Here is a 25,302-nt window from a genome sequence, read left to right as displayed (position 1 = left end):
TCAAAATTATTTTTGTGCTGAGTGCCATTGTTTGACTTTTGTGCCACTTGTTAATCGGAAGACTTATGATGCTGCCATTGGAGATATAACCATATATATTAGCTGAAAGAGCAGAATACGTAGAATTCACTCAACCTTATGCAGAGTCAGGATTGTCCATGATAGTTCCACTTGAGACTGAAGATACAGCATGGATTTTTTTGAAGCCTTTTAACTTAGAGATGTGGATGGTGAGCGGTGCTATATTCATCTACACAATGCTTATAATTTGGTTCCTGGAGCACCAAACGAATCCAGAATTTAGAGGCCCTCGGAAGTATCAGTTCGGGACCGCGCTTTGGTTCACATTTTCATCTCTATTCTTTGCTCAGAGTAAGTATTCAGTTTCACAAGTTACATGTGGCATATATATCCAAGACTCTTTGATGGCACATTCTCTGTCAGTAACCTTAATCTGAAGCTCACTGTTACATTTTGCAGGGGAGAGACTTTATAGCAACTTCACTCGAGTTGTGGTGGTAGCGTGGCTTTGTGTTGTCTTTATCTTAACCTCAAGCTACACTGCCAGTTTGACTTCAATGCTCACCGTGCAACGAATGAAACCGAATTTTTCAGAGTTTGAGAAACTAAAGAACGACAAGTTAAATGTTGGTTGTAATAATGAATCTTTCATCCAGGAGTACGTCAAGGATGTTCTTGGATTAGATCACGATAAAATCAAGATCTATAACCCTGAAAATGATTACACAAGTACTGATTTTGAAAGGAACAACATAGCTGCTGCTTTTCTTGAACTCCCATATGAGAGACTTTTCCTCAATCAACATTGTAAAAGTTGCACCAGCACAAAAGCAGCATACAGATTTGGAGGGTTCGGCTTTGTAAGTATTAATATGCACTCATGCAATTCTATTTTCTTTACCTTATGATGTCAGGAACCTTTTTAAGGACTTGAAACACGGTGTAGCCATTTCTTTGAACGTTTGTTTATTACTAAATATTATGATATTTTCTGCACCTTCAGGCGTTCCAAAAAGGCTCTCCTTTTGCTGCTGATTTTTCTAGAGAGATTCTATGCCTATCGGAGGATGGGAACATAACACGTTTGGAAGAAAAGTGGTTTGCCCCCTCACCTGAGTGTTCAACTTCGGCAACTAATAATAATTTCGAAAGCTTGAGCGTCCGCAGCTTCAAGGGAATCTACATTGTATCTGCTGCGGTATCTACTATCTGTTTTCTACTATTTCTCTTTCGCTTGTTAAGGAGTTCACGGCCTCATCAAGAAGCAGATGGAGGCCATCTCACTCCAGGTGGTAAGAGTGGTTCAAGCAGTGGAGATAGAATTACAAAATGCTTTTATAACGGAGAAAAAACCAGAGTTCTTAGGAGGGTTTCAACTTTTGCTCAAGCACTACATAAGGATGAATGGGGCTCTACGAAGTGGGAATATGTGAGTAACTCTGACAATTTGGAGAATAATTAGGGTTCCTCGCAAGCTGAGATTGAAATGCCATAAATTCCACGACATAAGGATCAAAAAGATGAAAAGAAAATGAAGAACTTGGCCAGAGATCAAGGTTACTGTGAATATTAATTAGTTCTCCGAACTCCATTTGCAGTGATTAAAGTCGTTGTTGACTAAGCACCGAAAATTGTCAATAGGATTAGATGTATACACTAAGCAAAGTCTATAGATTCAGGATATGATTTGGGAGGGTGATTTATCTCCTTTTTTATATATATAAACACAGGAAACTCATGGGTATTATTTATGTACATTTGCTGGTAAATTTAATAAATCCACGGATTGAAAGCAAAAAATATATTGCAAAACTCTTGAATCTTAAAGTAAAGGGAAGTAAATCTTATAGAAAAAACTAGCAAACATGTTGTTGCTACCCAATTTTTGACCCATGTTTTGATAAATTTTCAGAAAAATTCAAAAATAGCGAAAAACATTGAAAATCCAAAAAATACGTTTTTAATACATTTGCATCGTTTTTTAGCATTTTTAGCATCGTCTCAAAAGAATTTAAATTTTCAAAGACATTTGGAACGCGTTCAACTTTTAACGCGTTATTTTTAAAATCACTGATTTTCTTCATTGAGTCGACGTTGATATTGCTCGTTTTCAAAAAAATACAAAAAAATTAAGAAAAATCAAATTTACAAAAAAAGAAAGAAAGTTGAGGGACCAATTTGGAGATCCATGCAACATTTTACCTATAAATACTGGTCCACAACTCAAACAAAGAGGGGGGGCAATTTTGACAACATCAGAAAAAATACAAAAAAACCTAAACCTAAACCCATCCTTTTTTTCAAGGAGAGCCGCCGCCCCCCTCCCTCCTTTGGTTTTGCAGATTTTTCCTCTTCAGCCGCCTGCACAAGCCTCCAATTTCGCAGCCGGCCACAACTCCCCTTCCATGGCCAAAAGAGCACCAGATGATAGCTGCCGACCCACCTCCAGCTAGCACCATCAGGAGCAAGGCTCCCTCTTCCCCACAGACCGGTCCTTCCTTTTCCAGCAGCTCCCCTCTGGCCATTTTTTCCTTCTCCTTTTTCCCCGCCGCTCACCATCTTCCTCTGCCCCTCTCCCTCTCGGCCGCGCCCTCTGCTCCAGCCAACCACCGTTCTTCCCTCTCTCAGCCAGCCGCCGCTCACAGCCTTACATCACACAGCCACAGCCACCCGAGAGCCCCTCTCCCTCAAGCTCTCCGATTTCCATCCATTCGGCCCTCAGCGGCGGCGGCACCAGCAACCGATCATCCTTGCCTCCCCTTGTCAACACCGAAGGCTCCCCCCTGTGGCATCTTCTTCCCCTTTCGGCCTCCCTCTCCGGGCCAACGAACGGATCTTACCACAGCAGCCAGCCGCAGACGCCATTTCTTCTCTCCCCACTGACCGGACAGCCATCCCCATCTCCACCGCAGCTTCAACAGCCACGGACGACAGTAGCCGTCAGGTCTTCCATCGGCAGAAGAGAACCAAACAGAGAAGGGAGAAGGCAGAGAATCGGGACTGATCTAAGAAGGAAAACTAAAGCAGATCCGAAAAAACAAAGGAAAGAAAAATTAAAATCAACTGGTTGTTGGGATTTTGCTGTTAGTGCAGGTCACCGCCGGCAAGGAAGAAGGGAGGAAGACGCTCCGGGCACCCCTGTTTTTTCAGGTTTCCAGCGGCGGCGCGTTGGAACACGCGCCGCCAGTGACGGTGGCGCGTTGGAACACGCGCCGCCACTGTTCCAGCACTGTTGCTGCGATTCCAGAAGTGGTTCCTTTGCAATTTCTGGAGTTTAGGGACTGTTTTGTAAATTTTGGATTATGTAATGTAATTTTTGTTGAGTGTTTAATTTTTTATAATTTTGTAATGTGGATGTAAAAGAAAAAAGAAAAGAAAAGAAAAAGGGAAAAGAAAAAAAGAAAAGAAAAGAAAAGATATAGTGAAAGTGTATGTGTTGTTTGTATTTGTTTTATGGATGTTTTATTTTTATTTAAGATAAAATTGTAAAGATTAAAGAAGAGATTAAAGAAGAATATAATATTTTGATTGGATCACGGTCAAGATTTATTAACTTACATGTAAGTTGTATTTCTAATATCCGATGAAAAGACAATTATTAAAACTTCTTAACACATCAAAGTCACGAAGCAGCTTACCTCAGGTAGGGTGCGTTAGGGGTGCTAATACCTTCCCTAACCACAACCAGTCCCTTACCCGCGAATCTCTGACAAGACCAGTACATCCGGGTTTCCTAGTAACCCTCAATAAATTACTAGGTGGCGACTCCCAAGACCCTAAATCAACGCAAAGATAAAATCGCCAGCCGATGCCGCGCGGATTTTCTGACGTGCGACAGAATGGCGACTCCACTGGGGAAGGTACTGTTTCTGACAATATTGGACTAAGCTTTGTGTATTTGATGTGTTTAAGTTTTTGCATTTTTGTCTTGTTTTATTTTTGTTTTATCCATGTATTTTTAGAATTGTTTCATGCATCACCTGTATTTATTTTTTAAAGCACACACAAGCTTCTAAGTTAGGTGGTGAATTAGCGATCTGCCCTATGACTATTGGTCAGGGTTCAGATGCGTGAAAAACCGAACTCATATCTGAGTGCCTGCTTGGTAATGGTGGGTAGACGTACCTTAACTATTCCTTGCAACGCCCCCATACTGTCTTTACGAAGAACGTCACTGGGCAGATATGAGACCATTTTGAGACCAGGTAGAGAACCTACCCATGTTCACATAGTGAATATAAGCTGTCCTTAGGTTGTATGTGCTATTTTTATTTGCATCAGGGCAAACCCTTCTTGAAGCATCTTGAACTCAAGACTTGTGGGTGACCCAATGGCCGTCACTCAGAAAATTTTCATTATAGAGTTTGGGCAAGAATCAAGATTTTTGTTCATCATACGAGAGTTACGACCATATTGTCACCCCTCGAAGGGCGAGTTCTTCATATAGTTTACATGTTCATACATTTATCATGCATGTACCAAGTTGAAAATAGGTTCCCCCATCCAAGGTTTACTACATTGGAATGAAAAGATGGATAATAAAGAAAGGGGTTAGAGAGAAGCTCATTATCAATGGGAAGTTGAGAGCATCAAAGGTGAAGTAGCTAGACTCAGATCTCCCTGAACAAGTGTTGAGCATCAAATGGAAAGAGAATGTTTGCACGATTTTCTGTGGGAACACTGTTTGTCCATGTCCGATGGAAGTTGCACCTCTTCTTTTCATTAATGAATAATCGCAGCAATGCCTTCAGTCATCAACTAATGACAACTTTTGTTCTTGGTCAGTTGCCCTGTTAATCGTTAACCGCCTCCCCATCTTTCAATGGCACCAAATAACTGCTATCTTTCTGTGCATGGTGTGTTAGCCTTCTTTGACGTTACCCCAACTGTTAACTCAATTCCAATTCAGCGGCACAAGATGTAAAAAAAAAAGAAAAAAGAAAAAAAAAAGAAAAAAAAAACCCTGAAAAAAAAAACCATGAGTCGACCCTGAACTTCTACGTTGCAGAGCTCTCTCTACAAAAATCCGTTTATGGCTTTGCAAGTTGGGAATGCAAGAAGGGATTTATTAGTTGCATATGCTATAAAAATCTCTCATCAGTTTCAGCACAAAGACATTGTGGTAGGTTGGAGAGCCAAATCTGGTCTGAAAAACATGAACAGACATTAAACTTCTACGTTGCAGAGCTCTCTCTGTAGAGATTTGTTTGGGGATCTGCCAATGGGGCATGCAAGAGGGGATGCAGTATTTTCATATGCTATAAAACGTTGTCTCATTAGTTTCAGCACTAAAACACTGGAGTAGGCCGAAGAGTCAGACCTAGTCTGAAAACATGAGCAGTCATCGAACTTTGACGTGGCAAAGCTCTCTCTATAAAAACCCCGTTTGTGGCTCTGCAAGTGGGGAATGCAAGAGGGGATGAAGTAGTTCCAGACAATGTGAAAAGTTACCCCACCAGTTTCAGCATCGAAGCACTGTAGTAGGCAGAAAAGCCAGACTTGAGCTAGAAAACAGGAGCAAATATAGAACTTCACCGTGGCAGAGCTCTCTCTGCAGAAATCTGTTTGTAGATCTGCAAGTGGAGAATCCAAGAAGGGATGCAGTAGTTTCTGATCATCTATAATTTTCTCTCATTAGTGTTAGCTTGAAAATGCAAAAGTAGGGAAAAGAGACATACCTCGGCTGAAAAATAGAAGGAAGATTGAAACTTCAACAGAGCAGAGCTCCCTCTACAGGTGTTTGTTTGCTGCACTGTCAGTGAGGGATCGAAGAGGAGACAAAGGAGTTTCATATTCAGCAGTTTCTCCTCTAATAAAAACAATGCATCATTTCACACATTGACAGCGACAATGCTGCAAGTTTGTAGGCGCTGCCAAGATTACCTCGCTGGTGGAAGTTTTCCAACAACCCTCAACAAACCACAACAACATTGGAAGAATGACATGATGTTGTGAAGATCATCGAAAGAATTGAGCGAGCTATGAAGAAGTGAAGGATTGAAGGTTTTGCCACGGATTCCAGAACTGTGAAGAGAGTTGAATCAGAAGATGACTCTCAATTGAGAAACCTCAGTTATTTTGCCTAGTCAAGTCTCGCTCAAGCATCAACTACTCCAATGTCTTTGCCAAAGATAGACATTCCTTTGCCATGTGGGTTTATTTACTAGCATCTGCCAGATTCCAGACCTAATGCCTGACTCCGACAAAACCCATGCAACCACCGTTTTCTAGGTGGTATAATCCAGACAAGAGATGTGATGTCATGGTGGGGTCCTCAGCCATTTCAATTGAACAATTGCAAGAATCGAGTCCGGAAGTTGGTGAGCAAAAGACGAGAGAAATCTGTGAAGGAGCTTGTCATCGATCATTTTATCGCCAGAACATCCTCAGAATGACGAGTGATTGGAATTGCTTGGCAAAATAGAGATATTGCCAAAGAGGCTGATCTAAGAAGGGGTTAAACTATCAATCATTTTTGTTATGGATTTTGCCATCTTGCATTTTGTTTTGGGGTCACATCTCATCCTTGAACGAAACATGTCTTTCCTTTGTCTTCCTGTTGTTTTGAAATCAAGAGATGCTTCTTTCAAAGGGTATTTTTACAAAATATTTTGATCAAACTCCAACATGCAAAGTTTAATCATGAACATTAAAAGTATTTTGATTGCAAAAATGACTCGATGCTTAAAAATGACATGAGGTGACCAAACAATTTTGAACTTATACCTCCTGAAACTGAACCACACATCATATAACTAAGTTTTAGCAGTATGCATAATGACATGTAGTGGATTCAGTAGTTATGGACCCGTGAATCATGACTCTTAAAAGTCCAAATCATTACATTGGATGAGGTCAAAATTTATTGATTCTAACCGACCTTGCTTGAAATGAGAAAAGGCCATCTTTGTTATCCTTTCACACTTCTTGAAATATTATCCCTTGCAGTCCCATTTTGAGCCTGGTAAAATATTTTCTTTCAAAAAGAAACCTTGACTAGGATCACACCCCACACTGGGGGCAATGAGAGATATGTTATTAGGAAGGATAAAGACACTGATAGAATCAATGATAAAAGAAAGGCTTAGAATAAAAGCCCAATGATTGAGAAAGGGCTAGAACAAAAAAGCCATAGAATGAAGGGCATCCAAGAAAACTTTGAGAAAGGCTATGTAAAAGTAAAAAAAAAGTGGAAATGAAGGAGAATGCCTATCAATTCTAAGAGGGGCAAAAGAGGTTTCAATGGAAGAAAGACACAACAAATGCCAAAAGTCAACACCAAAAAAAAAAAATCAAGTTTCATGTCTTTTGGTGTGTCTAGGATAAAGCCTTTAGTGTCTTCAAAATTTTTAGATTCATTATTCATCAGAGAAAAGTTGGATTTGCATTATGACTTATGCTAAGAGAATTCTGATCTTTGAGATTAACAAGGTCATATGTCACTTTCTCTACAATAACCACAAGAGAAAGAGAGTTGATGAATAGTTGATGTTGATCCTAGGTCTTTGAAACCCTCAAACACCTTTTGAGCCTGTGAATTTCCTTTCTTTCATAGCCATGAACCATAGCCTGCATTACGTGCTTTTAAAAGCCCTTTTCGATCAAGTAAGCAATCTGAACCGATAAATGGCGATCTCAAAACTTGAAGAGTTTTTTTTTTCCATAAGAGTTGTGGCTTCATGAATTAAGCTACTGGTTATTATGCATGCTGATAAAATTGATGTAAAAAAAAAAAACAATCTTTCTTGATGAATCCTCAAGTTTGACTTGAGTCTTTTATTTCTTGAAATTCACAGAAGGTCACCTCATCATAGGCCATCAAAAGATATACCCGAAATCAGAGTCTAAAATGGATACAAAGAACCATGGAAAAAAAAAAAAAAACCATTTTAGTCTTACAATGGGTCATTTCTGTTTTCAAAATACAAGACAATCAAAGGATTACATTGAATGATGTGTGTTGGGTCTTTGACCAAAAAGCATGATATTTAAAAGATCTTTTCCAAAATAGATATCTCTCTGATTTCATTTCAACAATTAGACTTGATTTGACATGATCTTTGAAATATGAGAGTTGATTCCAAAAGAAGAAAGATTGTTAAACAACAAGAACATCGACCGAATTTGCAAAATCCTTGACAAGAATGACATCAACATTTCTCGACACTCCTTGAAAAGTTGACCACTTGGAGGCAATACAGTGGATCATGGGTAGGAAAACAAACAGTATTTAGATCAGCTGGGGGCAATGAAAGATGATCAAATGATGAATCAATGCACTGAGGACAACGGTGTTTAAAGAAATGCTAATCAGCAGAACAAGCATTCAGATCATTATCGGGGGCAATGTTGTTCAAAAAACATTCCATGATCTAGTGAACTCTAGCAGCAATTGAAAACAACGCTGCAATTGAGGGACAACCTCGTATCTTCATCTTGGGGTTACCCTTTGAAACATGGCTATGACAAATGTTATCGCATCGTTGCATTGGAATGAATGTCAGAAAGATGCACACCACCAAGATTGACTGTGGGACCATCTATTCTGAAGCTCAAATGCGCACTTCACCGCATGAATATGGGTGATGAACATCATTGATGATGCCAACGCATTTCCTTTCATGATCTGATTTGACAAGCTAAGAGGAATCCATAGAGAAAGAACATTGAGCATACAACGATGAGTCTTTCACTGCAAGCTATGAGATGCATGTCTGGACGATTGGATAATTTCCATGAAGACTGGTGATAACATTACTTAAAGAGTATTGTTTCAGCTTGAGGCAAGTTTATGACTGATGGAAAATCATGATGGGTGTTGGCATGATGCACACAACCAATCAGAGGATAATTCTTAGAAGAATCCAGGAGAGAAAATCCTTCACGATGAATCAAGCAACACCACACTTGGGGGCAGAGTCAAGCTTGATAAACAGCGAGAGCAGTAATCGTCGTGGACAGCCCAGGATGGGCACTGCACTTACAGCTGAGTGGATGGCTAGCACATGCATGAGCCAATGCATCGAAAGAACAAATAAAGCTTTGGTTAGCAAACAAAGGCACCCTATGACGATGGATCATCAAAGGGGGGGACCTATATTTCACATCAGGTAAGGATACATGCATGTCATCTAACCTCAAAGCATTGCACATATTTGTGATTTGTTACAGAAAGATCCTCAATGAAGTCCAGCAAGATTGTGGACAAAGAAAGAATCATTGAGCTGATGATGACAGAATCGGTTTAGATCCTAGAACGAGAAGAGAATGAGATGAACCCTGCCAATAGGAGAATCTCAAAGAAAAGAGGAGATTAACCCCGTCATCAAGGAGTCTTCAAGTCAACCTGCAACCAGAAGGTGCCAAGTTTCTCAGCCTTGTCCTGTCAGGACTGCTCCTGCCAAGTCTTTTTTGCCAGGTAAGTCACATTCTATCTTTGGGTTAGTCACCCATACAATGAGACCATCATTTTTCTGGGTAGGTCACCCATTACAATGAGACCGCTTCATATTTTTTCTATCCTCCACCTGGGTAGGTCACCCATAACAATGAGACCACTTCACATTTTTTTTTATCTTCCACCTGGGTAGGTCACCCATAACAATGAGACCACTTCACATTTTTTCTATCTTCCACCTGGGTAGGTCACCCATAACAATGAGACCACTTCACATTTTTTCTATCTTCCACCTGGGTAGGTCACCCATTATAACGCGACCACTTCACATTTTTTCTATCTTCCACCTGGGTAGGTCACCCATTATAATGAGACCGCACTTCACATTCTTTCCGTTTGGGTAGGTCACCCATCATAATGAGACCGTTTTCCACATTATTTTTCTTGGGTAGGTCACCCATACAATGAGACCATCATTTTTCTTGGGTTCGTCACCCATACAATGAGACCATCATTTTTCTTGGGTTCGTCACCCATACAATGAGACCATCATTTTTCTTGGGTTCGTCACCCATACAATGAGACCATCATTTTTCTTGGGTTAGTCACCCATACAATGAGACCATCATTTTTCTTGGGTTCGTCACCCATACAACGAGACCATCATTTTTCTTGGGTTCGTCACCCATTACAATGAGACCATTTGTTCCACATTCTTTGTTTTGGTTTAATGAGGTCGCCAGATGGGATCTCATGTAGCTTTGGTTAAAGGGAATCGCCAGATGGGATTTCAGGTTAACCGAGTTACGTAACATCTTTTAGTTTTGGTTTAATGAGGTCGCCAGATGGGATCTCATGTAGCTTTGGTTAAAGGGAATCGCCAGATGGGATTTCAGGTTGACCGAGCTACCACACATTTTTTAGTTCCAGTTGAATGAGGTTGCCAGATGGAATCTCATGTAGCTTTGGTTAAAGGGAATCGCCAGATGGGATTTCAGGTTGACCGAGCTACCACACATTTTTTAAGTTCAAATTGAATGAGGTCGCCAGATGGGATCTCATGTAGCTTTGGTTAAAGGGAATCGCCAGATGGGATTTCAGGTTGACCGAGTTACACACATTTTTTTAGTTTTGGGTTTAATGAGGTCGCCAGATGGGATCTCATATTGGTTCTGGTTAAAGGGGATCGCCGGACGGGATCTCAGGTTAGCCCAACCACACACAGGATATTGGTTCTGGTTAAAGGGGATCGCCGGACGGGATCTCAGGTTAACCCAACCACGCAGATTTTGGTTTTGGTTCAAGGAGATCGCCCGATGGGATCTCAGGACAAAACGGAAAAAAAAAAAAAGAGATTTTCTTTACAAAGCTTACTATGCAAAACATTGAGGAGTTTTGCTTCGTAAGCATTGTAAAGAGGGGGCATCTGTTGCTACCCAATTTTTGACCCATGTTTTGATAAATTTTCAGAAAAATTCAAAAATAGCGAAAAACATTGAAAATCCAAAAAATACGTTTTTAATACATTTGCATCGTTTTTTAGCATTTTTAGCATCGTCTCAAAAGAATTTAAATTTTCAAAGACATTTGGAACGCGTTCAACTTTTAACGCGTTATTTTTAAAATCACTGATTTTCTTCATTGAGTCGACGTTGATATTGCTCGTTTTCAAAAAAATACAAAAAAATTAAGAAAAATCAAATTTACAAAAAAAGAAAGAAAGTTGAGGGACCAATTTGGAGATCCATGCAACATTTTACCTATAAATACTGGTCCACAACTCAAACAAAGAGGGGGGGCAATTTTGACAACATCAGAAAAAATACAAAAAAACCTAAACCTAAACCCATCCTTTTTTTCAAGGAGAGCCGCCGCCCCCCTCCCTCCTTTGGTTTTGCAGATTTTTCCTCTTCAGCCGCCTGCACAAGCCTCCAATTTCGCAGCCGGCCACAACTCCCCTTCCATGGCCAAAAGAGCACCAGATGATAGCTGCCGACCCACCTCCAGCTAGCACCATCAGGAGCAAGGCTCCCTCTTCCCCACAGACCGGTCCTTCCTTTTCCAGCAGCTCCCCTCTGGCCATTTTTTCCTTCTCCTTTTTCCCCGCCGCTCACCATCTTCCTCTGCCCCTCTCCCTCTCGGCCGCGCCCTCTGCTCCAGCCAACCACCGTTCTTCCCTCTCTCAGCCAGCCGCCGCTCACAGCCTTACATCACACAGCCACAGCCACCCGAGAGCCCCTCTCCCTCAAGCTCTCCGATTTCCATCCATTCGGCCCTCAGCGGCGGCGGCACCAGCAACCGATCATCCTTGCCTCCCCTTGTCAACACCGAAGGCTCCCCCCTGTGGCATCTTCTTCCCCTTTCGGCCTCCCTCTCCGGGCCAACGAACGGATCTTACCACAGCAGCCAGCCGCAGACGCCATTTCTTCTCTCCCCACTGACCGGACAGCCATCCCCATCTCCACCGCAGCTTCAACAGCCACGGACGACAGTAGCCGTCAGGTCTTCCATCGGCAGAAGAGAACCAAACAGAGAAGGGAGAAGGCAGAGAATCGGGACTGATCTAAGAAGGAAAACTAAAGCAGATCCGAAAAAACAAAGGAAAGAAAAATTAAAATCAACTGGTTGTTGGGATTTTGCTGTTAGTGCAGGTCACCGCCGGCAAGGAAGAAGGGAGGAAGACGCTCCGGGCACCCCTGTTTTTTCAGGTTTCCAGCGGCGGCGCGTTGGAACACGCGCCGCCAGTGACGGTGGCGCGTTGGAACACGCGCCGCCACTGTTCCAGCACTGTTGCTGCGATTCCAGAAGTGGTTCCTTTGCAATTTCTGGAGTTTAGGGACTGTTTTGTAAATTTTGGATTATGTAATGTAATTTTTGTTGAGTGTTTAATTTTTTATAATTTTGTAATGTGGATGTAAAAGAAAAAAGAAAAGAAAAGAAAAAGGGAAAAGAAAAAAAGAAAAGAAAAGAAAAGATATAGTGAAAGTGTATGTGTTGTTTGTATTTGTTTTATGGATGTTTTATTTTTATTTAAGATAAAATTGTAAAGATTAAAGAAGAGATTAAAGAAGAATATAATATTTTGATTGGATCACGGTCAAGATTTATTAACTTACATGTAAGTTGTATTTCTAATATCCGATGAAAAGACAATTATTAAAACTTCTTAACACATCAAAGTCACGAAGCAGCTTACCTCAGGTAGGGTGCGTTAGGGGTGCTAATACCTTCCCTAACCACAACCAGTCCCTTACCCGCGAATCTCTGACAAGATCAGTACATCCGGGTTTCCTAGTAACCCTCAATAAATTACTAGGTGGCGACTCCCAAGACCCTAAATCAACGCAAAGATAAAATCGCCAGCCGATGCCGCGCGGATTTTCTGACGTGCGACACATGTTTGCGCGGGACTACCAAGATTAAGTTCAATAAAATTAGATTATTTTTTTTATTAATTAAGTAAAAACAAATATTATTTTTTACTAAAAAAATCCTTTCATAAAGATTTATGAATCTGTGAGAAATTCTAAAGTATTATTCCTCCATTAATTTTAGATGAAAAGTTTTATCATAAACCAATGTTTCTAAAATCAAGACCGAAATTTAATTATAATTTTATCACGTCAAAATAAAAAGTCAAAATAAAAAATATTTATCATTATTATTCAAAAATCTTCTTAACCTCTAAAGTTATATGGCTCCATAAATTCTCAATTAAAAATATTGATAATAATATTAATATGTAAAAATATATTAATTATATTAGTTAGTGACAAATAAATTTAAAATTTTAAAAGACTCGTAGTTTAAAAAATAACAAGGTATCTAATTTAAAAGACTTGTGGTTTGTTTTATATTTTCAAATGACTTTTGGATTATAAAAATAACTACTCACTACCTATTTTTCCTCTAAAACTCTATTTTTTACACCATTTAAATTAAACATATATCAAACTTATCTCCCATCATCTTTATAAATCCATTTTTTACTCTAAAATATATGTATATTTACCTTAAAATCTTTCAAGATCCAATTAAACTTTTCCAAAATTATTATTGATCTTAGATTTCATTTAAAAAAATTGAGAACAAACTTAATCATGAATCTTGATCTCATAATTCTTTTGATACCCTTAGCATCTAAGAAAGGGAAATGGATGAGGTATTTTTTAACTATATCCAATAATTTGGTTTTAGACCAAATTACCTCAAGGAACAAGATCACAACCACGACAACCTTTTCAACCACACAATAATATCAAGCACATGACCACAACAAGTTTTGTCACCCACACACACGAAAATGGCGTGCTTAAACATATAATCCACATAACAACACAAGTAATAGTGCAAAAAAAGATGAAAAATAAAAAATAAATAAAGAGATAGGTAAGAGAGATACAAATAAATTTTATAGTGATTTGTTCTAACCACATATTCCATTTTCTTTTATAACTAATCGCCTACTCAACACTCTATGTTAAAGAACCAAACGACCTTTTAACAACAAGATCAAACTCAACATTGCCTTTTTTACGGAGATAGACCGAAACCTATACAAGCTCACACATAAAAGGTCATAACTGAAATCCAAGTGGTTATAGTGCCATATACACTTTAACAAGAAGTTTTACTAAAAATGAATGAAATCAAATATACACAAAAAAATAGATTATATTAGAAACTAATCTCAAGTCTTTAATATGTGTAATCTAACTCTTTTTAAGTGAGCTAAGTGAAACAATCAATAAGTAAGAGAATAATAAAGAGTAAGCTTGGAAATTAAAGGAATTGATTTTGTAAAAACAGGAATAAAAGCTTAATGATTGTAACAACCTTTAAAATGTACAAGAAGAGGCCAATTTATAGAGAAAATTAAGGTTGTAGTTGTTTAGAATATATAAGAATAGGCAAAGAAATTTGAATTTTTAAAGATTGGTATACAATATGGTTTCAGCTAAATGATGTAAAAACTATATTATTCAAGAGAGAAAAGAGTGGTGTCATAGAAATAAGAATTAAATTGCTTGTTTTGCTTATCCAAGTTGGAAGACGAGAGATGAAGTATTTTCAAATTCAAACATAAATGTAAGGACAAGCTTGGTACGACTCTCACACACTTGAGTACAAGAAATTGAGAATAACTTCAACTCATTCAAGTAATAAGTGGCCAACCACATATGCTAAAAAATCATCTAGTATACGAGTGGTCTAAAAAATGTTTATCCAGTAAAGATGTCTAGTTTAGTAGTTGTCTTTGAAATTTTATATTTAGTTTAGTTAATTGGTATACCACATACTATTTGGCTTACTGTGTAGCATTCCAAAAAGCTTTAGAGATGTGTTTTGTATGGTTATCTAGTGTAGTAGAGGCCTTAGACTTTTTAAGGGTCATAAGGTGTTTTAGAGAATTTTATGACTAATTTTTCTTAATAATATTTTAGGTATAAAAAGTTGGTTTTAAGAATATAGTTTTTAAAAAGACTTGAATCACATATAACAACATCCTAAGACTAATTTTGAAGAAAAGTATACCATGAATATAGTTCCATATTTTTATCACAACTTCAAGACTTGTCAATAATCCTTGAAATGTCAGACATAGTAAAGAACCAATATCAACACAACCTTAAGAAAATGATTATTAACTTCTTATTGGTTTGATTCATCAAAACTATGAGCAAATGATAGCTTTTTGCTAATATTTTTTTTTTATGATGACAAACTATTAAATACTTTCAAAAGTATTAACATGTCAATAAAATTTATGAATGATTGCTCCCCCTATAGATCATAATACATTCTCCCTATCAATTATACAAATATGTCCATGAAATACATGAGAAAATCTAACATAAACATTTCAAAATCAATAATCATAAGTTCTTGGCATATAAAAACATTCACTCACTACCAAATGAAAAGCCATTTGAAATGATATTCATGCTACAAATTTAAATATCATAATAACATGAAAAATAATTAAGAAGTATTTGATTATATTCAGTGCTTACGTATTTTCCTTAACCATAATTATTACCCAATACTAGTTCATTTCGGTTCAAATAGCGAACTTTAATTTAATTTCGTAAGTCTCAATCTAAATAACCCACTAATTCTCATATTTATATCAATAGCCTCCGTCCAAATGGCTGATTATGTAACATATCTGTATTCTTATTCACCTTCCACACGACTGACTAGGTATCATTTCCCTCACCTTAGTCTCATCCACATAGTTGACTAGGTATCATATTCATAACCTTAGTGTCGTCTACATGGCTGAAAAAGTATCATATTCATAACCTTAGTCTCCTCTAACCGATTAAATATCATATCCATAACCTTAGTCACCATCCACACGACTAACTAATTATCATATTAATCATGTTTTCACAATTAATTCATATATTCCTCCTTCAATATTTAATCTATTTATTTTTATTTCGACCATACTATGCATCTTTCCGTTCCAATCACGTAACTCAATTCTTTTTATTCCAAACACATTTAACAAATAATAGAATAATTTGTTGTTGCCACTGATTTATATACTTTTTTCTTTTTTAGCTTTCATCGTTATGGTCAATTTTAATTTATATATATGGACTACTATCATTATAGTCATTCATATCTATATTATGATCACCACCATTACAATTAAATATAAATCACACGTATATTCATCTTGCATCATCAACATAATTCTTATGATAGAAAAGAGCTATAAAGGTGATCTTTTGAGAAAACTCTTAATAAAATATCATTCCTCACATTCTTCTTCTTGTTCGTTAGCTTTGTTCTTATAAATTAGCTACCACACCCTATTATTCTTTTCCAACAAGTGGTATCAGAGCTTAGGTTTGATTATTTAACATGGTCAATTCAAACCTTCCACTTTAATGTTATAGGTTGACGAAGAACAACTATCAAACTTGGTGTATTCGAGTAAAATCTTGATTAGGTTCCCAAGATGTGTGGGAAACGGTTGAAAAAGGCTTTAAGGAGCCTATAAATAAAGCAATATTGACTTCAGTCCAAAGAAAGGTCGTGCAAAAGGTATGAAGGAAGGATCAACTTGCATTAACAATCATCCACTAATGTCTAGATGACACCACATTTGAGATAATGGCCAATGCAACCACCGCTAAGCAAACATATGAAGTTTTACAAGAATCAAACCAAAAAGCTAACAATGTGAGATATGTACGTCTACAAAAACTACGTGGTGACTTTGAAAATTTACATATGCTTAAATCAGAGAATATTTCAGAATACTTTGCAAGAGTATTGGCTATATACAATCAAATAAAGAGATATGAGGAGAAGATGGAAGAGACACGTATGATAGAGAAAATCCTATGCTTGCTGCAAAAGAAGTTCCATTATATAGTGGTCGCTATAGAGGAGTCACAAAATATGGTTTTCTTTTAATATAAGGTCTCATAGCAAAATTACAAGCCCATGAGGAAAAAGTCAATGAGATTCAAAAGGATATGGGTGCACAAGCACTTTTTTCAAAGCAAGATGGTTTTGGATATTCTCAATAAGAAAGAGGAAGAGGAAGATTTGGAAATGAGGTTGAGGCAACCTCAACAGATCAAACAGTCGATCGAATGAAGGGATCTGATCAACTGGTTTAACTGGCAGTAGCAATACGAGATCTAGATTTTACAGCAGATTTGACAAATCAAAAGTTTGATGCTATAATTTTTAAAAGACAAGTCATTATGCTAGGGATTGCTGGAGTCCAACTAAGAAGGTTAAGAAGATTGTAAATCTTGTGGTAGAAGAAAAGAAGGAAGCCACTCTACTACTAGTGCATAATGAGAGAATGTAAGATAAAGAGAACATGTGGTATCTAGACAATGAAGCCAGTAATCACATGTGTGGAGATAAAGACAAGTTCATGAAGCTTGATGAAGCAATTAGAGGTAATGTCACCTTTGCAAATCATTCAAAGGTTGTCATCAAAGGAAAATGTACGATTTTAATTAAATTGAAAGATGAAAGTTATCAATTTATTGGTGATGTCTATTATATACCAATAATGAAAAACAACATATTGAGCTTAGGATAATTGTTGGAAAAAGGGTATGAGATTAAGATGAAATATCGTACTTTGACATTACTTGACATTAAAGAAGATATGATTGTAAAGGTAGCCATGAAAAAGAATAAAATGTTCTTCTTAAACATAGAGATGAATGTGCCTAAATGTCTAAACACATGTGTGAAAGATGAAACTTGACTTTGATATATGAGACTTGGGTATATAAACTTTGAGAGCTTGAAGATAATGACATAAAAGGAGATGTTAAAGGGTCTACCATCCATTATACATCCAAATAAGTTGTGTGAAGGATGTTTAGTGGGCAAGCAATTTCACAAGAGTTTTTTTAAAGAGTCTACATCAAGAGCAAATCAACCCCTACAAGAAATATATATCTATGTTTGTGATCATATCAAACCATGCTTGTTTAGTAGAAATTTATATTTTCTACTTTTTATTGATGATTATAGTAGAAAGACTTGAGTATACTTCTTAAAAGAAAAGTCTAATGTGTTTAGTTATTTTAAGAAGTTTAAGATATTAGTTGAAAAGAAGAGTGATTATTCTATAAAATCACTTAAGACGATAGGGGGTGAATTTTGTTCTAGTAATTTTAATGAGTTTTGTGAATATAATGGTATAAAAAAAAACTCCTAACGGTGCCTAGATCCACACAATAAAATGATATAGTGGTGAGAAAGAATAGAAGCATCCTCAACATGGCAAGAAACATGCTCAAAACCAAGAAAATGCCTAAAGAGTTTTGGGTTGAAGCTGTAGATTGTGTTATTTACTTGTCAAATAGATGTCATATTAAAAGCTTGAATGACATGACTCCAAAAGAAGCATGGAGTAGAAGAAAACCAAGTGTCTCTCATTTGAAAGTTTTTTAGAGCATTGGTTATGTGCATGTAGATGATCAAGTAATAACCAAGCTCGATGACAAAAGCAAAAGGATGATCTTTGTAGGCTATGACCAAAATTCTAAAGGATACAAGTTTTATAACCGTAATGAAGGAAAGATGATGATTAATAGAGATGTTGAGTTCAATGAAGAAGAAACATGGGATTGGAAGGTAAATGATGGTGGGAAATATGAATTCTTACTAATTCTTGATGAAGATGAGGAAAGATATGAAGATCATCAAGAACCTATAGTCATACCTCCATAAACACCAATGAGCTTAACTTCTTCTTCTTCTAATGAAAGCTCAAGTAGTGGCACTCCACTAAATCTGCCAAGAAAGATGAAAAGCCTTGATGACTTATATGAGGTAACTAATCTTATTAATGATATAACACTATATTGTCATCTTACTACATGTGATACTACAGTGTTTGAAGAAGCAATAAAAAATGTAAAATGGAGAATTGCTATAGATGAGGAGATTGTATAAATTGAGAAAAATGACACATGTAGATTGGTTTCTAGACTAAATGAAAAGAAGTTAATAGGTGTCAAATGGATCTACAAAGAAAAGAAGAATGCCAAACGAGAGGTTGAGAGATGTAAGGCACGATTAGTGCCAAAAGGCTATAGTCAAAAGCATGAGATTGACTACGAAGAGGTTTTTGTTCATATTGCTAGATTGGAGACCATTCGATTAATTATTGCCATCGCTGCCCAACATAGATGAAGAATCATCAAAGGGATGTCAAATCAACTTTTCTTAATGGTTTTCTTGAAGAATAAATCCACATTGAGCAACCTATGGGTTATGAAGTAAAGGGATATGAAGACAAGGTTTTAAAGTTAAATAAAAGCTTGTATGGATTGAAGCAAGCCCTATAGGCTTGGTATTGTCACATTGATGGCTATCTCCTAAAGAATGGATTTGTTAAATGCCCCCATAAATATGTTATCTATGTAAAGATCAAAGAGAGTGGTGATACACTTATTGTATGTTTGGATGTGGATGACTTAATCTTCACAAGAAATAATCCAAAGATGTTTATAGACTTCAAGCAAGCAATGATCAAGGAGCTTGAGATGACATATATTGGTATTATATCCTACTACTTAGGGATTACGATCAAACAACGAAAAGATGGAATTTTTGTGAATCAAGAGAAGTTTACAAGGGAGATTCTCAAGAAATTCAAAATAGAAGATTGTACAAAAGTGAATACTCCAGTGAGTGTGGAGTGAAGATGTTAAAGAATGATGAAGGGGAGAAAATAAACTCTACAACATTCAAGAGTTTAGTTGGGAGTTTGAGATATATGACATGCACTCGTCCGAATATTCTTTATGGAGTAGGACTTGTAACTAGGTTTATGGAGACACCAACTATGACTCACTTCAAAGCCTTGAAGCGAATTTTACGATACATCAAAGGTACCATAGATTTTGGCTTATTCTATGGTTATTCTAATAGCTTTGATCTTGTGAGTTATAGTGATAGTGATTGGGCTGGAGATATGAAGATAGAAAGAGCACTATAGGTTTTGTTTTCTACATGGGAGACACAACTTTCACATGGAGTTCAAAGAAGCAATCTATTGTCACATTATCTACTTGTGAAGCTGAATTAGTAGCTACTACAACATGTGTTTGTCATTCCATATGGCTAAAAAGATTATTGAAGGAGTTGTGAATGCCATAAGAGAAGCATACAAAGATTTATGTGGACAACTCGTCAGCCATTGCATTAGCTAAAATCCAGTTTTTCATGACAAAAGTAAGCACATTGACATAAGATTTCATTATCTAAGAGTTTGCATTGCAAATAAGAAATTTGAAGTTAAGTATGTAAAGACTCAAGACCAAGTTATAGATATTTTCACAAAGCCACTCAAATATGATATTTTTGCAAAGATGAGAGATATGTTGAGAGTTATGAAGAATGATGACAATTGATATTGAGAGGGAGTGTTGAAATTCAATATCAACTAGGATTTAGGCTAATAGGATTTAGAGTTTATAAGAGTTTTAATATTAGTTAGAGAAGGAATCCTAGTTAATATAGGAATCCTAGTTAATATAGGAATCCTTTATGAAGAAGGATTTATAATAAACTAGTTTATTATAAGAAGGATTTGTGAATCCTTTATGAATTCTTGTTTAAATAGAATGTTAGATTCTTTATTAGATTCGGATTTTCTTTGAATAGTTTAATTTTTTAATTAGTTAGAACTTGAGATTTATAAATAGATTTGTAATTTTAAGTATTATACTCAAATATAGAGAAGAGCTATAAAGAGAAAATGGATAAAGTTCAACAGTTATTTGTTTGGAAAGTTCTCTACAAAATTCAACAGACCTATAATTAATTATGCCATGCCATTGTCGGTAAAAAATGGATTCATTCTGATAATAAACAACAATTTCTAATAATATGCTACTTATTAGTTTCAGCTCATCTTAGATTTGTTAAGCAATCCCAAAAAAATTAAAGAGAAGTATAATTTCATTCATACTGTATAAATACTCGTAAAGAATTTATATAACTTAAATATAAAAAAATTATATATAAACTAAACAAAAAAACTGAAAATACTATTGAATTCTTAATAAATAATAAAATAAAATAATATTATATTTTTTTAACAAGAGATTTAGTCCGGTGGTTTAGTTGAATTTGCCGTTCATTTTTTTTTTTTTAGTTTAACGTGGGTGTCCGGGCCAGCTTGCGCGCACCTCGACTAATCTCATGGGCCCTGAAGTTAACGACCATGTAAGTCTCCAGTGACCATCATATGAGCAACCAGGGCTTGAAACTCAATTCATTTTTAATCTTTGATTAGATTGAATAAACTACAATTGTTTAATATCACACACTTTGTTAAAACATGCAATTGCATCACTAAATCGAAACGACCCCGCAAATGTGAGAGAGGTGTGATGAAAACAAGAAATTTGACTCTTGTAGGCAATTATTAATTAGTACATGTAGTTTCCTTTTATGCAAGTCAAGGTGTAGAATATAGAAATACTTAGGGTGCGTATTAAAGTCAAAGTTTGATGTGGTCCAGGCTGACCAGGTCAGACATAATCTTCAATTATACCAGTTTTCTTAGCAATTTCAGATTCTATCTGGTCTTCCCCTTCTACAGATAAATCTTTGGTGAATATGTGTGTGTATATATATATCCATGTATTATAAGGATTCTAAGACTTTCAAAATCAAAACTTCGTATAACAGAATGAAAAGGGCTAATTTGTTCACCAAAGTAAATTCCCAACTAAGGACTTGCCCTCTTATTCCTGTTAATAAAGTTCTAAAACCTTTCTTTCTTTTATCTGTGCTCATCACCTTCCTTCTCATCCTCTCTGATGGAGTTGAAGCTGCGGCCGGCACTAACAAGGTTACTAATATTGGTGCTATCATTGATGGCAATTCCCGTTCAGGGAAAGAAGAGAAAACAGCAATGGAAATTGCAGTCCAAAACTTCAACAACATCTCAAGAAACCACAAGCTCTCTCTTCACTTCAAGCATCCTAAAGGAGACCCTCTTCAAGCAGCATATGCAGGTAATAATCTAGCCATCTCTAAATGATTTTGAGTTTCTAGCTTAACATTAACAAGATTTGAAGCAGTAGTGACTGGTCAATTTTTCTTGCAGCTGAAGAGCTGATCAAAGAGAAGAAAGTGGAAGTGATTATTGGCATGGACAAATGGGAGGAAGCAGCCCTGGTTGCTAATATTGGAAACCAGTCTCAAGTTCCAATTCTTTCATTTGCAGCACCAGCCAGAACCCCGATATCAACTTCACTTCGTTGGCCTTTTCTAATTAGAATGGCCAGTGATGGGTCAGAACAGATGAGATGCATTGCAGCTCTTGTCCATTCTTATAATTGGAAAAGGGTAGTCGTGATTTATGAAGATGACGTGTTAGGAAGTGAATCTGGCAATTTAGCTCTTTTAACCGAGGCTCTACAAGAGGTTGGTTCGGAGATTGAATACCGCTTGGTTCTTCCACCGTTTTCATTTTTAACAGATCCAAAAGATGTTGTTCAAGATGAGCTTATGAAGCTACAAAATCAAACAGAAGCTCGTGTTTTTATTGTTCTTCAGTCATCTTTGCCTATGCTCACTTGTATTTTCGGAGAAGCTAAGAAAGCGGGGCTTGTAGGCAATGACACGGTCTGGATAGTTGCAAACAGTATTACTAGTTTCTTGGATTCTGTGGACAATCCTGTTTTTTCTTCTATGGAAGGCACTCTAGGAATCAAAACCTACTATTCTTCCAACAGTTCTTACAAAAGATTCGAAGCACTGTTCCAGAAAATTTTTCGGTCAGAGTATCTAAATGAAAATGATTTTCAGCCAGGAATTCAAGCATTAAGAGCCTATGACAGCATTGGTATTATCACACAGGCCATAGAAAAACTAGGTAGCAACATTAGGAGTCCAAAAATGTTTCTAAACAGCGTATTAGAAAGCGATTTCACTGGTTTGAGTGGTAGAATACGTTTCAAGGATGGGATGCTGTCAGATGCTCCTACATTAAGGATTGTTAATGTGGATGGGAAGAAATGTAAGGAACTGGATTTTTGGTTGCCAAATTGCGGTTTCTCGGATACCCTCTACGTGGAACAAGGCAAAGGAAGGTGCAGAAACAGTGATGGTGGTAAAACCACAGGAGGGTTGTCCGGTCCAGTGATTTGGCCTGGTGATCTCAACGGCCGAGACCCAAAAGGATGGGCAATGCCTACTGAAGCAAAGCCATTGCGAATAATAGTCCCTCAAAGAACCTCGTTCGATAAGTTTGTGACATTTCGAAGTGGCGAGAAGCGGCCAGTAGGTTTTTGCGTTGACCTCTTTGACGAAGTTGTGAGACGATTGAATTACTCCATACCACACGTATTCGTCCACTTTGATGGGCAGTACGGCGATATGATTGAAGGTGTCTACAACAAGGTAACGACTCTTTAACTTTGCTGGTAGATATTTATTAAAGAATTGAATTTTAACTTTGATAATAGATATTTATTAAAGAATAATATAAATTATATTTTGAAATATTATTTTAAAATTTTAAATTAAATTGATATTTTAATATGGTATTAAAATTTTGATGACTTCATAATCACGAGTTTGAATGTCACAATTCCTATTTATTTAATAAAAATTAAGTACAAGTTAATGTAAATATGTATAAGTTTTAAATTCAAATAACTTTTATTTTAGGGGTATGTTAAAGAATAATATAAATTATATTTTTAAATTTTATCTTTTAGGTTTAGTTAGATTTTTATAAATAATATCCATAAATATTGATTCCACAATCTTCTACAAAAAAAACCCAATTGCCAAAACATCCAAATGTGATCTTCTCTAATTTTCAGTATGAACGCATGCATATCAAGATAGCCTTCTAGAATAACTAGTCAATGCCACGCTATTGCCAATAGACGCTGTTAAAGATTAAAAAAAAATAAAATTATTGATAAGATTTAATTATGGTGATAATATTAAGAAAAGGGTGTTCATATACTACATATCCACATGTATTCACACACATTTAAGTAATATGAGCCTATTCTAATCAGAAATCCATATGTTATTCTAATATTTTAATTGGAATTGTTTCTGATTTATTATTATATATTATAGATAGAATATATAAATATCATTAATTTGCCGACTATAAATTCTTATCCGAATAGAAGAGATGACACAGAGTCGAAATTGGCTGCAACTCAAAACCAAGAATAAATTCATATAGCATTGTTTCTGATAAGAAATTGAAATTTCTCCACCATACATTTCTATGAGATACTTCAGACTTTTCTCATAGTTTAACTAGACAAACTTTGACTAGTTCATTGAGGCCCATTGAGGAGTTGTATGATTTTGCCATTATTTTGCTCCTGTCTCGTTCTATCAGCTGTTTTTTCAACATTATTTTTGTGCTGAGTGCCATTGTTTGACTCTTGTGCCACTTGTTAATCGGAAGACTTATGATGCTGCCATTGGAGATATAACCATATTAGCTGAAAGAACAGAATACGTAGAGTTCACTCAACCTTACGCAGAGTCAGGATTGTCCATGATAGTTCCATTTGAGACTGAAGATACAACATGGATTTTCGTGAAGCCTTTTAACTTAGAGATGTGGATGGTGAGTTGTGCTATATTCATCTACACAATGCTTATAATTTGGTTCCTCGAGCACCAAACGAATCCAGAATTTAGAGGACCTCGGAAGTATCAGTTCGGGACCGCGTTTTGGTTCACATTTTCATCTCTATTCTTTGCTCAGAGTAAGTATTCAGTTTCACAAGTTATATATGGCATATGTATCCAAGACTCTTTGACGGCACATTCTCTGTCAGTAACCTCAATCTGAAGCTCATTGTTACATTTTGCAGGGGAGAAACTTTATAGCAACTTCACTCGAGTTGTGGTGGTAGCGTGGCTTTGTGTTGTCTTTATCTTAACCTCAAGCTACACTGCCAGTTTGACTTCAATGCTCACCGTGCAACGAATGAAACCGAATTTTTCAGAGTTTGAGAAACTAAAGAAGGACAAGTTGAATGTTGGTTGTGATGATGATTCTTTCGTCCAGCAGTACCTCCAGGATGTTCTTGGATTTGATCACGATAAAATCAAGGTCTTTAACCGTGAAAATAATTACACAACTGAATTTGAAAGGAACAGCATAGCTGCTGCTTTTCTTGAACTCCCATATGAGAGACTTTTCCTCAATCAACATTGTAAAAGTTACAGCGGCTCAAAAGCCACATACAGATTTGGAGGGCTCGGCTTTGTAAGTATTAATATCCACTGCAATTCTATTTTCTTTGCATTATGATGTCAGGAACCTTTTTAAAGACTTGAAACACGGTGAAGCCATTTCTTTGAACGTTTGTTTATTACTAAAT

The 25,302-nt window shown here is 36.6% G+C and overlaps 2 protein-coding genes across 2 annotated transcripts in view; both read left to right on the top strand.

Annotated features, from left to right (window-relative positions):
- Positions 1–25,302, top strand: part of LOC7455923 (glutamate receptor 2.5) — a 74,791-nt gene that overhangs the window by 2,582 nt on the left and 46,907 nt on the right. The window contains exons 2-5 of the mRNA XM_024611671.2: positions 21,780–21,945; positions 22,038–23,335; positions 24,375–24,681; positions 24,790–25,187. Coding sequence (XP_024467439.2) covers positions 21,780–21,945; positions 22,038–23,335; positions 24,375–24,681; positions 24,790–25,187 — 2,169 coding nt within the window. The remainder of the gene's footprint in view (positions 1–21,779; positions 21,946–22,037; positions 23,336–24,374; positions 24,682–24,789; positions 25,188–25,302) is intronic.
- Positions 79–1,773, top strand: LOC18111195 (glutamate receptor 2.9). The gene is made up of 3 exons (XM_024611673.2): positions 79–372; positions 481–881; positions 1,025–1,773. The coding sequence occupies exons 1-3, from the start codon at positions 159–161 to the stop codon at positions 1,481–1,483; spliced, it is 1,074 nt and encodes a 357-aa protein (XP_024467441.2). The 5' UTR covers positions 79–158; the 3' UTR covers positions 1,484–1,773.

This window comes from Populus trichocarpa, chromosome 11, assembly GCF_000002775.5.
Source record: "Populus trichocarpa isolate Nisqually-1 chromosome 11, P.trichocarpa_v4.1, whole genome shotgun sequence".
Lineage (NCBI taxonomy): Eukaryota > Viridiplantae > Streptophyta > Magnoliopsida > Malpighiales > Salicaceae > Populus > Populus trichocarpa.
The sequence above is the reverse complement of the archived record's forward strand: the minus strand, read 5'-3'. Positions and strand labels throughout refer to the sequence as shown.

What these genes read in the sequence shown, in the direction of transcription:
- LOC18111195 (XM_024611673.2), top strand. Translation starts at nt 159, where the DNA reads ATGATAGTTCCACTTGAGACTGAAGATACAGCATGGATTTTTTTGAAG. An exon ending in ATCTCTATTCTTTGCTCAGA is followed by an intron (nt 373 to 480) that starts GTAAGTATTCAG and finishes TACATTTTGCAG; the next exon opens with GGGAGAGACTTTATAGCAAC. An exon ending in GATTTGGAGGGTTCGGCTTT is followed by an intron (nt 882 to 1,024) that starts GTAAGTATTAAT and finishes CTGCACCTTCAG; the next exon opens with GCGTTCCAAAAAGGCTCTCC.